We start from the raw sequence: 12,981 nt of genomic DNA on the forward strand, positions 1-12,981 counted from the left end.
TTTCCCATGGTAGGGGAAACATCAGCAGCAAGGGTGAGATATCAAACTATATAAATAGGATCATGATAAATCATATATTAGGTAAAGAATATAAATGAATCACCGCCTCACACGACATAAACAACACAAAGAACATCATCAATGAATAGTCATGATATCAACATATAAACATATTCAACCAGTCATCATATAAGCGTCATTATCAATATATAAGCATTTTCAACAAGTCAACATACAAGCATCTATATCGTCATATAAGCATCGCAATGCATAATCAACAACTTCAACCAACAACAACGGACAACGACTCAAATGTGACTCAACTGTGCATATGCATGTGGTACCAATCGGAGCTTCAGCCCCCGTCACCAATTGCCATTTGGCCCGTCATGTTTGCCATAGTTTTCAGGCCGTCATGTTTGCCATAATTTTCAGGCCGTCATGTTTGCCATAGTTTTCAGGCCGTCACAGAGTATGCATATGGAATGTGACTCGACAAACAAGAAAACACAGCATACTCATCACAATCACATATCGTCACGAGGCATAAGCCTATATCACAATCAATTACCATTATACGAGGTAATTCACGTCACCATAATATTTCATCTTCACTTAGTCACAAAATTATCGTCACGAATATTTATACAACATCACGTATTATCAATCATCACAAACATCGTCATGTTTCGACACATCATCGCAATTATGCAACTAATTCAATTAGACATAATATTATTTATCAAGACAACATCATTGGCATAGTAATATACTATTCTCAACATAAATATTCAAGCAATTAACGATTACGATCAAATTCTCAAGATACCGTAATTTACCGATAAATCGAATAATTTATCCAAGTCTAAATACTTTCCAATTAAATAGACTCATTGAAATTACTTCAACTATTAATTAAATCAACCAATTAATAATCATATTATATTAATTTCAATTCCATTATATTTTATTCCTAAAATGTGTTCAATTCTCATCACAAAACCAACATTTATTCATAAAGAACATTTAAATCAAACAAAATTTCGGTCGATTCGTAAAATATCACAATTTCAACAAAATAACACCACCACGTTAATCTACTAATAAAACTTAGCTACCACATAAATTTTCATCAAATTCCGGACAATTAATTATACCGCTTAATTCGGCTATTTCGATCAAACAAGACTGATTTAAATTACATTATTCTATAATTGTTAATGTTTCATGAACTTCATATTTTATTAATTAGGCTCAATAGTGTTGATATATGTCACTCTAAAAATTACAATGACAGAAACACACTTCTACATTATATGATTACTTTGATTTCAATTCAATTTCAATCACTAACAAAACTCACACCATAAAATATTCCATGTTAGATACTAATTTCAAAGTGAACAGAGTTTTGAAAGTTAAATTATATATTTTCATTCTTATATCTATGTTCCAATTCTATTTATATTATACTAATATAATATACTAAGTGACCAAGAGGAATGTGAAAACAGAAGAAAAATCAATTTAGCACAACCTATTGGCACATCACATGGAGCATGTACATATAATAGCAGTAAGAGAAAATCCAGAACACACGCAATGAACAGGCTAGAAACGATAATGATATTACCATCGCCGGCTGTCCCTCATCCTAACTCCGGTCTACTACACACACTTTTTATTTCCAGAATCATTATAAAGACAACAATGTTTTATTACAAAAGTAAATTGTAATTTCAACAATCACAGCAAACAAGTTTAACACAACACACTGAAAAATCTATACCCTAAACCCACATACAATCTATCATATTCTCATTTAGATAGAAAGAATTCCCCCTTACCTTGGATTGAGTGCAGCTCTAAGAAGATTCAATGAAAAATTGAAGAAAAAATAACACTTTAGAGCAACACTTTGGGTCTCCTTCTTCTCCTCTTCATAACCCTAACCCCTTTTCTCCTTTCTTTTTCTCCTTCCTCGGTTTCTTCTTTTCTCTCTATGTCACTACTTCTCAAAATGATTAAAAAAGAAAGACCACCACCACTTATTCATTATTTCATAATGGGCCTAATAAAATACACCCCTTAATACTTAAGATACCATTGTTTAAGCCCAATATCTTTTCTACAGTTAATATAAAAATAATACTTCCCATTAAATTCCATCAAAATAAAATCCGATTATTTAATATACCGACTTATTACTCAATGCCTCGTATTTTCGGTCTAATCTTAATTACTCAGAAAATTCCCAAAACGCTAAACATTAACTCATTAATATTTTTAATACTAAAAATATTAAAATCTTCGATTAAATGTTGATCCGCTATCCCGAACTAATACCGACTAAATCGCCCCAAAACGCAAAAATTTCAGTAAACATCACAAATGTCTAAATTAAGCCAATAATTATTTTTCCGGGCGTTACAATTAACGCCATGCCCAGGGCCACACTATATGTCCTCCAAAGGGGGAATCAAAAAGTGGGACCATATCGTGTATACCTTGACCGCACTGTTCACGATGACATCCAGTGGACGCCCTTCAGTGGTTACGGTAATGTTGTCCCCTTTGATCGCATTGCATTATATTCTGGATGGTTGGCATGTGGGTCCAACACCATGGTCAGATATCCGCCGGAGCGGTGCATGCGACAGTTCGGACGTGTGCAGATGATACCGAGATCTCCATTTCAGGTTGCTCCCGACACTATTACCCGCATAGAGCTCACTTCTATATTTGAAGATTGGGCGCATCACTTGGTGCCTAATGAGTATCGGCGTATGGTGGCCACCGAGAGTTGGCATTGTGTAGATGACTATGTGACATGGTTTTATCGGGTGTCACATCCTTTGATGACACCCGATGCTCTTGGAGATCCACCTAGGCCAGCACATGAGGAGATATTGGAGAACCAACAGGCCGAGGATGACCATGCCACTGATCTCCTGCCGATATGCCAGCGGATATAGATGATTGGGCAGGATGCATTGGAAATCTGTATCATTGAGCATGGCGGTCCAGAGGAAATTGCCATTATGCAGAGGATGGTCAGTGACGCGGCCGGTGCGGCGGCGTATAGGAGGCAAAGGAGGTCCCAGAGAGTTGGGATTAGGCATACTCAATAGTAGTTGTCTATTTATGTTTTATTCATGACATTTTTTTGGGCAGTAATATTTTTACATTTTTGACTTATTAGAACAACTATCATTGATTAATATAGCCGTATTTATTCTAGTTTGCGTGTTATCTGATTCTGTTTTGCAAGTTTGTCGAATAATGTAAAATATGGAATTTATATTGTTTTGAAAAGAAAAAGAAACACTCATAGCATAATTCGGATATGCATATCCGAAACTGGTCCCCTGGTGTTTTTGGATGTGCATTTCCGAAATTGGTTTCTTCGGATATGCATCTCCAAAGGATATTTTGAGTTTTTAATAGGAGTTTTCACCCGTATAAATATATAAAGAAATTGTCTTAATTAATCAATATCTAAATCCTTCTCAATAATAGTGACTCATCACCAACTAATAGGGTTGTGAAACTTGGGCCTAAATCGTTCATTACAATCCACTTTGGATCCAAATCCATTACAATCATCTTTTATTATTTACAAACTAACCGGTCCATTTGTGGTCATCTCTCACCAATAACATGATAATTATTTACTCATTTCTACCACCTTTTCCATCTTATCCCATTCACATGAACCAAGTTAGTTGCAATCTAAACACACACTATATAACATCAAAGGGTTTGGTTCTATGAACTATGCCGCACCGTCAACAAAACTAGTTGAGCTACAAAAAGTTACTACTACCGCAAGAGTATAACTAAAAGCACGACACCAACCTCTTTTTTTTTAATACTATAGTTGACTATATATTACTACTCCAGTGTCAATGTCGGTTGAAAAATCATTTTCACCTTTTGTCCAACTTAAGTTACTATACATTGAATATTGCAAAAACAAGACTTAATTGTTAACTCACTTTTCTCACTGCCAATTACTACAATAAAGAGTTAATGTATCTATCTCAATAGTGATACATCATAGATGATGCTTTCTTTTCTTTTTTTCATTGAAAAAGGCTGCTTTAGCAACAATTATGATTTTATAAAAAGAATAGCTAGACAACCTGAAATGTTACTTGTTCACTTTAGCTTTAGATTTATGCAATTCTTGTGAAAAGTTACTAAATTCAATCACATTTCATTTCTAGCTAGAGATCATATATATAAATGTAGTTAAATGCAAGGGACCACTTTCTGTTCTAATTTTTTTATATCTTATCTTATTTTCTCTCCTTTTTATACGATAGGACAAATCATATAATACTTAGATTAATAGATCGATTTCATTTATAACATAATTTTATAATATAATATAGTACTATAGAAAAGCTAAGATATTTAAGTTTAATTTGTTAGATTAATTATTTAATTAATTAAATATGGATTTATATAATTATTTATTAATAACTATTGTTAATCATTTGAATGAGTTTTGTGTTTGAATAGGTCAGTTGAATTATTCAAATAAATTCAATGAGAGATCTATTATGTTTGGTTATTTAAGTATTGCATAATAATGAGGATAATAATTCTCTTATATTCTCTTTTCTATGGCAGTTTCTCAACTCTTATAAAATAGCAATTCTTATTATTAATTATTTTTTAATATTTCAATATACTATAATTTGTATCTCTATTGATCAAATTTGAGGAAAATTCTACATAATTTCTATATAAAACTATTAGAGAGACATGGGAATGGTGTGAAGAATGAGAAAGTGGAAGTTTTGTAGTAAAGGAGATTCGGAGAAAAACACGGTTTGGTTTGTTCAGATTGTACTTGGACTGACGAATTATTTAAGTCGAAAAAACAATTGATTGAGTTGCAGTCTTGCACACGTTTGTGTAACGAAAAAGCTACTAAAAATGTTAAAGTTTATTACTATTATTATGCAATTCAGAATAAGGCTGGCCAAACAGTTAACCGTACCACCAACGAAGACAGTAACATATAAATATTAACTTTTTTTAAAAATATAAATCACATATTTTTTCATATAATACAAAAAAGTTCAATTAATAATATCTTTTGTAAATTGTAGTAATATTATTAATGCTATATTTTTGTTGAGAATAGATGAACTTTGTATTCATGTAACATGGAGGTAGAGGTGCAGTGAGAGCAGTACGTATAAGGAAAGGAGGGTCCGTATTTACATTTCACAACCGTTACTTCCCAATCTATCTCGATAAACGTGATTATCTCAGAGAACCACTGATTCCTCAGGATCCAACTTATTCATTAACTTTCTCATTGGAAGAGTGATGTTTTTGAGCGGGGTGTTTGGTTTAAAATGTGAAACATTAATCATTTTTTATTGAGAAAATGATTCTGGTGGGATTTTTGCATTGTGTTGTATGTCTGCTAGAAACATTGTTGCCAAGATAATCATAAATTCTCAAATAATATGAATTTGTCCACTTTACTAATAGAGAATCATCTAAACAGATCAAATGGAGTGTTGTTCAAGTCGAAATTACTTAATTCTTTGAATGGTCAATGGAGAAGTTAGATCTACTAGGGTGATTCAGGGTTTGGCTAGGGTTGAAAGAGTAGAGTGTTATGTAAAGTTTTGGTTTTGTCTTGACAAAAATATTTTACTAAAATACATTATCAATTGAAAGAATCTCTATATTCGACGAACCGTTTTTATTGATAGTGGAGTGTGCAATGTGTTTAGGGCACATTAAATTTATGGACCGTTGTTTATTTAGTGCGAGATCACTTTTTTATCTAGTATAAAATGTTTAGATGGATAACAATGCCTTTATCTCTTTGCATTCGATTTTAGAGTTTTTTTAAAGGTTTTTAAAGGTTTGGTAAGAGGAAGAATATTTGGAAATGTGAAAATAAAGTTTTTTTTTTAGGAAATTAAGATATTTAGTTATTAGATGAATTCAATTATTGGCTCGAGTTGGAGGTGAGTTCACTCTCATGCTCCGGTCTCTAACCTTTCCTTGCTTAACTGAGAGAATAACTTGTTCTGGTGCCTATATTTTTAGAGGTGTATTGTGTGACCATACGTCTTTTTTTTGTTTTTTGTAGATAGTCAAGTCTTTCTTCCTTTAGCTCGCTTTTTTTGTTGGTGTGTTGCTTTGTATCCTTGAGTAGACTTGTTTTTATGAAGTGGTTTGGTTTATTTTTTCTTGGTGTTTTGGTGTAGGTGGCAGTTTTTTTTTTCTAAATTGGAGACAATTTAAGTAAAATAAAGTGTGAGTTTAATTAAACTAAAAGCACTTCGAATTTAGAGGTTACATTATCAGTCACACGGTTTAAATATTTTGAACTTATAAACAAAACGAAGAAATAAAAGGAGACGAAAACCATTAAATAATTTGGATAGTTGAAATGAAAATGTGTTTTAAAAATTTTATGTAACCCAATTATATCACTTAAGATGAAGGACAAAATTTATTACACGCTTAAGAATTAAAGAGTTGACTTAGGGTCAATTTTATGTTTTTTTTCATTTTTATTTAAATAACTAATTATCATATTTAAACATATTTTGTTTGTGTGATTTTTCTCCGTAATTTCGTCACTGACTCACTGTGTTCATCTACACTTTTTTTAAAAAGCCTATTTGTAATTTCGTCACTGACTCACTGTGTTCATCTACACTTTTTTTAAAAAGCCTATATCTCATCTCATCTCATCTCATCCTGTTAGGGCATTTTCCATTGGTGACGGATGCAACCTAGAAGCTTGTACCAACATTTTTTTAACTCTGACAATTATCATGTGAGTGTAGGGTCTACTTTTAAAAAACAAAGTAGTAAAATTTTGATTACAAAGCAAAGAGTTTTCAGTCAAAAGAAAACAACACATTGATATATAAACTTTGAAACCTGGTTCATGCACCAGCACCATTCAACCCCATCCGTTATGTGGTCCCTTATTCTTTGTCAACCATTGATCTTAAATGCTTCAACCTTTGACATTTCATTTTCCTATAAAATCAATGGTGGATTGGTTCAATAACCCTTCTTAGAGGTAACCCCACACATCATGGGACGGTTTTCATCCATCGGTGATAATAATAATAATAATAATTAATATATATTGTTAAATCAATCATTTATGATCCACCTTCTTAGATTTTCTTTATATTTCTAATTTAATATACATCAAATTAATATGTCTCACAAGTATCAACAAGGTGCACTAATATATTTTTTTCTCATATTAGTTAGAGATAAAAATTGTTAATAGTTAGTTATGTTGTGTACATCTAATATGAATCCAGTTTATAGGTAGATTTTACTATTTTAATATATTTTATCTAAAATGGTAATAGTCTATCTTTAAATTATTCTATAGAAATCCACATTAAATTAAATACACTCAATTTAGTCATTTTTATTCATTTTATGCTTATTTTTTATATATGGATTTATATGTTGAAATAGATCTATTGTATTTTTTTTATTGATCAATTAATTAAATTATCAATAATATTTTACATAACTATTTTATTGATAAATTAATTAAATTGTCAATGATAATAATATTTTCACTACTAATATTTTCACTACTAATTGTCTTTAACTGCAACATTTTATATATTAATAAATTAACTAATAATATTTATAAATCAACCATTCAAAAAATATTTAGTGCTTCTTATACTTGCTTAATAGAAACTAAAATTAGTGTTAAATGTTTTATTAGGTGAAAATATAACTATTTTATTAGTAAATTAAATAAATACGGTAGGATCAAATGACATCAAGATGCCAAAGTTTAATTTGACATAAAATCTCAACCGTTAATAACTTTGACACATTGGTGTCATTTGATCATGTCCCTAAATAAATTATCAAAAATATAATATTTTCACTTAATACTAATATTTTTTCTATTAAACGAGTATAAAAAACACTAATTTTTTTAATTATTAATTTATAAATACTAATACTTTATTTATTAATATATAAATGATGCAGTTAAAAATTAAACTCTAAACTAACAACTTATCCTCTTTAAATTCAATTACCAACTACTTCGATCTATATTAGAATTAATTGACTAAATGACTTCATTTTTATAATTAAATAATGAAATAAAGTTACAATATATAAAATAATATTTTTGAAGACAAGTTGCTATAAAAAGACCTTCCACTTACAGTGAGTTTGCAGGTATAGATATTGTTGTTGGTCGGTTATCATAATACATAATCTATCTTTCTATCTTCTCTGCACTCATTTCATGATTCTTCTTCACTACTAGTCTTTTTTTATTTATTTATATATTCTTCCACTCCTTATCTTTCTGATCACAAACCCTACTTTCACACCATTCTCTCCCATACTCTCTCTGCACCTTCCTTTTCTCTTTGTCACACTATACTATAGTATGGACATGATCTCAATGATGATGCTAATGGAAAAGTTCCCTGATAATTTCTCTGAACCTTCCTCTTACCAAGAAACTATCAATGGAACTTCCAATACTGTTCCATTATTTAACTTCTCTCCACAAACTTTGACTACTGATCCATATCTACACTCCAATGTCAGTTTCAACAATACTATCCAACAACCATCTTCTCTTTATAACCCTAATTCTTCTGATAAGAAGAACTCCATGGCGGCCATGAGGGAAATGATATTCAGAATAGCAGTGATGCAACCGGTGCATATCGATCCGGAGTCGATTAGGCCACCGAAGAGGAGGAACGTGAAGATATCGAAGGATCCGCAGAGCGTAGCGGCGAGGCATAGAAGGGAGAGGATAAGTGAAAGGATAAGAATATTGCAGAGATTAGTACCTGGTGGAACAAAAATGGACACTGCTTCTATGTTGGATGAAGCTATACATTATGTGAAGTTTTTGAAGAAACAGGTTCAGAGTTTGGAACAAGCTGGGGCTAATAATAGATCATCACACATTGGTGCTGGTGGTGTTATGAATAATTTTAATGTGATGAATTATTCTTCTATGATGAAGGGTTGTCAACCTTTTCAAATGGTAGGGTCTACTTCTAAACAATTGCTTAGCTAGTATTAAGATATTAATTTGCTTAATTGGAGCATGGTTTCTCCATGTTTGTGATTGTAATTTTCTAATGAATGAAGGAATGTTAGTTGTATTGCACCAAATAAAATAAAATAAATTCATAAAATGTTAGAAGAATAATTGTGGTTTAATTTAAGTGCTTAAAATATATATAAATCTGTTTAGAGATCTTGGACTATGATTATGTTTGTGGCATATATTATATATTTACTGCAGTTGATCAGTGTTTCATACCTTATGGAAACATATTGATCAACATTTTGTCAACAAAATAAAACTGTACTCTACATGGTGCAGCATTCATGTGTATAATGAAGCATGATGCGTTATTGCTTGCCATTTATCAATCATTCGACCCTCCAATCCAATAATTAGTGTTGGCCCACCAATTTCTATAAAACATTGCTCTATTTTTTGAGGCATCAAATTTTTTCTATGACACCATATGTACGTGTGAGGCCCCAAATTCGAATATGTATCACCATGTTTCTGTCTCATTTATTTGAGAATGAATTAGTTATTGGACCTTCAAAGTTTTATATATAATGATACTCCTCATTTTATAAATCGATGATGGCGAGAATAACGGTAGGCTATAGCGGTTATATGGCTAGTTACAATGTGGATTTTAGCTTGTCTCGCAATGTTATTTTCAAAGGCACGGTGTTTAATTTTGATGAATGTATGAGGATAATTGTTATAAGATTGTGGACTTGGTTACTATCTTTTTGTATTCTAGTGGATGGTTGTAATTTCTCCCTTTTGAACACTCTTCTTCTTCTTTGCTTTAGGAAGTAAGTGTGTCTCGAGTTTGTTTTTCGGATGAAATATCCCTTATGCTCTCATCTAATAGATTTGCCTATTAAAAAAAACAAATTGATTTTGTAGAAATAAATTATACCAAATTCTAAATTTTTTTATATGGTATCAAGAGCCTATTGATTCGACAGACTCACCATTTATATATGCACATCAAGTCCATTAGTATTGGGTGCAAGAGGGTGTATTTTTGGTATATAGTAAGTTTTGTTGATTAGATGTTAAGCTTCGTTAGTTAGTTAGAAGAGAGTTAGTTACAACATTACTTGTTCTATACGTAATGATCACCTTAGTTGGGATCCTAATCATGTCCAATTGAAAAGTCGCAGTTTTTCAATTATAACTATCGATCATTTCTTCTTCTTGTGTCATTGCTTTGCTTCTACTTCCTTCTTTCACTCTTGAACCCTGCTTATTTTCCATCATTTACCTTTAATCCTTCTCATCATGACGGAGTCCTCATAAGACAGGTTCATTCAGCCTGCAATTTCAATATTTGGTGGCTTTTATGACCATTGGTTCATGTTAATGAAGAATTTGCTTCCATCCAAGAAGTAATAGGGATTGATCGAGAATTGCACCATGGTTGGACCTCTAGATGAAACACAAGAACAATTGAAGGCTGCTGAGGTGAGCTAATTTAAATATTTGGAAGACAAGAAAGAAAAATGGTGAGGTTTTGCCAAGTCTGGCGAACAAAAAAGAAAAATGCACTTATTTCTTGGTAGGGAAGTAACACATGGATCCCATTCCTAAACAATCATTTTAGAGAGATAATGTAAAACTAGAGCTTGTTCACTCTGATATTTGTGGACCAATCAAATCAGATTCAATTGGATAAAACAAGTACTTCATCACCTTTGCAAATGATTTTAGTAGGAAAATTTGGATCTATTATTTGAAAGGAAAGTCTATTGCATTTGATGCTTTCAAAAGATTAAAGGTATTGGTTGAAAGAGAATATAGTTTCTTGATTTTAGTAGAATTTTTTTAATGAAATAAATAATTAAATCAAAAAGTAGGGAACTAGGATTCGAACACATACTTTCTCATTGAACCCTTCCCTTGCTATTTCTCTCAGGCCCTGTGTGAAATTTCTAAAATGCTTCCTGTTTTCAGATATGCATCTCCAGATGCACCAAATCTCTATTTTAACCACAAGTTAATTCAAAGATTTATATTCGAAGGTCTTTGCAGGGTGTATTAGGAGATGCGCATCTCTGAATTAGGAGAGCATATTTAAAGCTTGCGCCAGACCCCCCCCCCCCCCTCTTCTCGTTCTTCATTTTTCAGGAATTTTTTTCTCTCTACCTCACTTTATCCATTTCCAATTCCCACTCAAGATCAAGATTCGAAGCAACATTTACTTGTAACTTGTCATTCTCAACTCCCTCTGACATCAGAGCACTTTACACCTTCATCAACACATTTTTGACTAAGTTTTAATGTAGCATATTTTGATTTTGGATTAATGTATTAGCTCAAATAGGCTAGTTCTAATGCATTAGAAAGCATTAGCATTTCAAATAGTTTATGTATAGACTATTTTTATATGATTTGATGAGCTTGGAAGAGTTTGGATCGTTAGGACAGTTACATAAGCACTTCTGCCATTGAAGGTGATCAAAGCTTTCTTTCGGAGATGCATCTTAGAAGTGTTCGACTTCAGATTTTCGAAGATACATATTTGAACTCTATCCTTCCTCATACTAATATCGTTGGTTAATTTTTTTCCAAGACTATGGCTGAAAACAACGAAAGCTTGAGACTCGGGCGACCCACCCTAATAACATATGCTCGTCGTGAGAGGGTAAGTAAGCATGAACAGGCTAGATCCGTCCCCCCTTAGCCTCACAATATAGAGGCGTCGGCCTCTAGAAGTAGACTATCACGGAGGTCTGGATCCTAGAGTCGTGCGCACCATGATCAGGATGTCCCAGTTGCACCTCATGTCCCACTTGTAGACCCTTTCCCAAGAGGGCTCATTGACACTTCTTTACTGACGTACTTTAGAGAACATGTAGCTCCGCATGTATGATACAGACAGGTATAATTTTGAATGGTGATATTTTTATTTTGTAATCAAATTCAACTCGTCTTAGACTGTTTTAATTTATTTTTAACAGTAACATAAATGTCTGAAGCCAGTGAGCTATGCAAGAAAGATTCACCATATTTATCAGCCTGAGAATGAGTGGTTCAATAAAGCACCTCCATAACTTTGGGCTTGCAGGTCATTGGGCTTCTGGATACACCACCATCAACCATGGCATAGAGGCTGCGTTTGTTGAGAGATGGCATAATAAAACGTCATCTTTCTACCTACCCATCTGCGAGATGAATATTACATTGGATGAAGTAACTTGTCTCTTACACCTTCCTATTAGAGGAAGGTTACTTGATCATTCTAAGATCACTATGGTCGAGGCAGCGGAGATGATGGTGGTTTATTAGGGAACTGACCTTGAGGTAGTCATGAGGCAATGTAGTAGAACCAGGGGTGCACATGCCAGGTTCTCTTAGTTGGCTGAGTTGTATCACAAAAACTTGGAGTTAGCTGAAAACCTGGACACCGATGGTCTGTGGGTTACCTACCATGGGGAGTGTTCCCTGAGGTGATGCTTCATGTTCTTGGTTGGCACGTCCATGTTTGTGGACAAAAGTGCAACCTACGTGGATGTGGCTTACCTCAAATATTTCATCGACTTGGAATCCATTCTAGAATAGAATTGGGGTGCCGCATGCTAGGTTTATCTATACTATAACCTGAGTGAAGGTTGTAAATGGACGACAAACTACATTACAGGCTCGTGTACCCTACTTACGGTAATTTCCAAATCCCACTATAAAGTTACAAACAAGTTTATTTTCACATTTGTTACCAATATTTTTTTCTTTTTTATTTTCAAGGATGGATCCTTTGCCTACAATCACCGCATTCACAGGTTTGGGGTTGACCCTGAGTATACGGAGGATTATCCATTTGCTTTTTGATTTATCCCTAGTAGAGGAAATAATGCTATCCTACTATTTTGTGTATACATTGATCGAGCTCAACA

General features: G+C 32.8%; 2 protein-coding genes across 2 annotated transcripts; both read left to right on the forward strand.

Moving 5' to 3' along the window:
- The first annotated feature begins 2,441 nt into the window (after positions 1-2,441).
- LOC131644109 (uncharacterized) lies at positions 2,442-2,975 on the forward strand. Its single transcript, XM_058914514.1, has one exon. The coding sequence runs from the start codon at positions 2,442-2,444 to the stop codon at positions 2,973-2,975; it is 534 nt and encodes a 177-aa protein (XP_058770497.1).
- Positions 2,976-8,238: 5,263 nt separating this feature from the next.
- LOC131607670 (transcription factor HEC1-like) lies at positions 8,239-9,174 on the forward strand. Its single transcript, XM_058879651.1, has one exon. The coding sequence runs from the start codon at positions 8,441-8,443 to the stop codon at positions 9,086-9,088; it is 648 nt and encodes a 215-aa protein (XP_058735634.1). The 5' UTR covers positions 8,239-8,440; the 3' UTR covers positions 9,089-9,174.
- Positions 9,175-12,981: the final 3,807 nt, after the last annotated feature.

This window comes from Vicia villosa, linkage group LG1, assembly GCF_029867415.1.
Source record: "Vicia villosa cultivar HV-30 ecotype Madison, WI linkage group LG1, Vvil1.0, whole genome shotgun sequence".
NCBI classification, from domain to species: Eukaryota; Viridiplantae; Streptophyta; class Magnoliopsida; order Fabales; family Fabaceae; genus Vicia; species Vicia villosa.

Excerpts from the sequence above, each read along its gene's own strand:
- LOC131644109 (XM_058914514.1), top strand. The coding sequence starts at position 2,442 with ATGCCCAGGGCCACACTATATGTCCTCCAAAGGGGGAATCAAAAAGTG.
- LOC131607670 (XM_058879651.1), top strand. The coding sequence starts at position 8,441 with ATGGACATGATCTCAATGATGATGCTAATGGAAAAGTTCCCTGATAAT.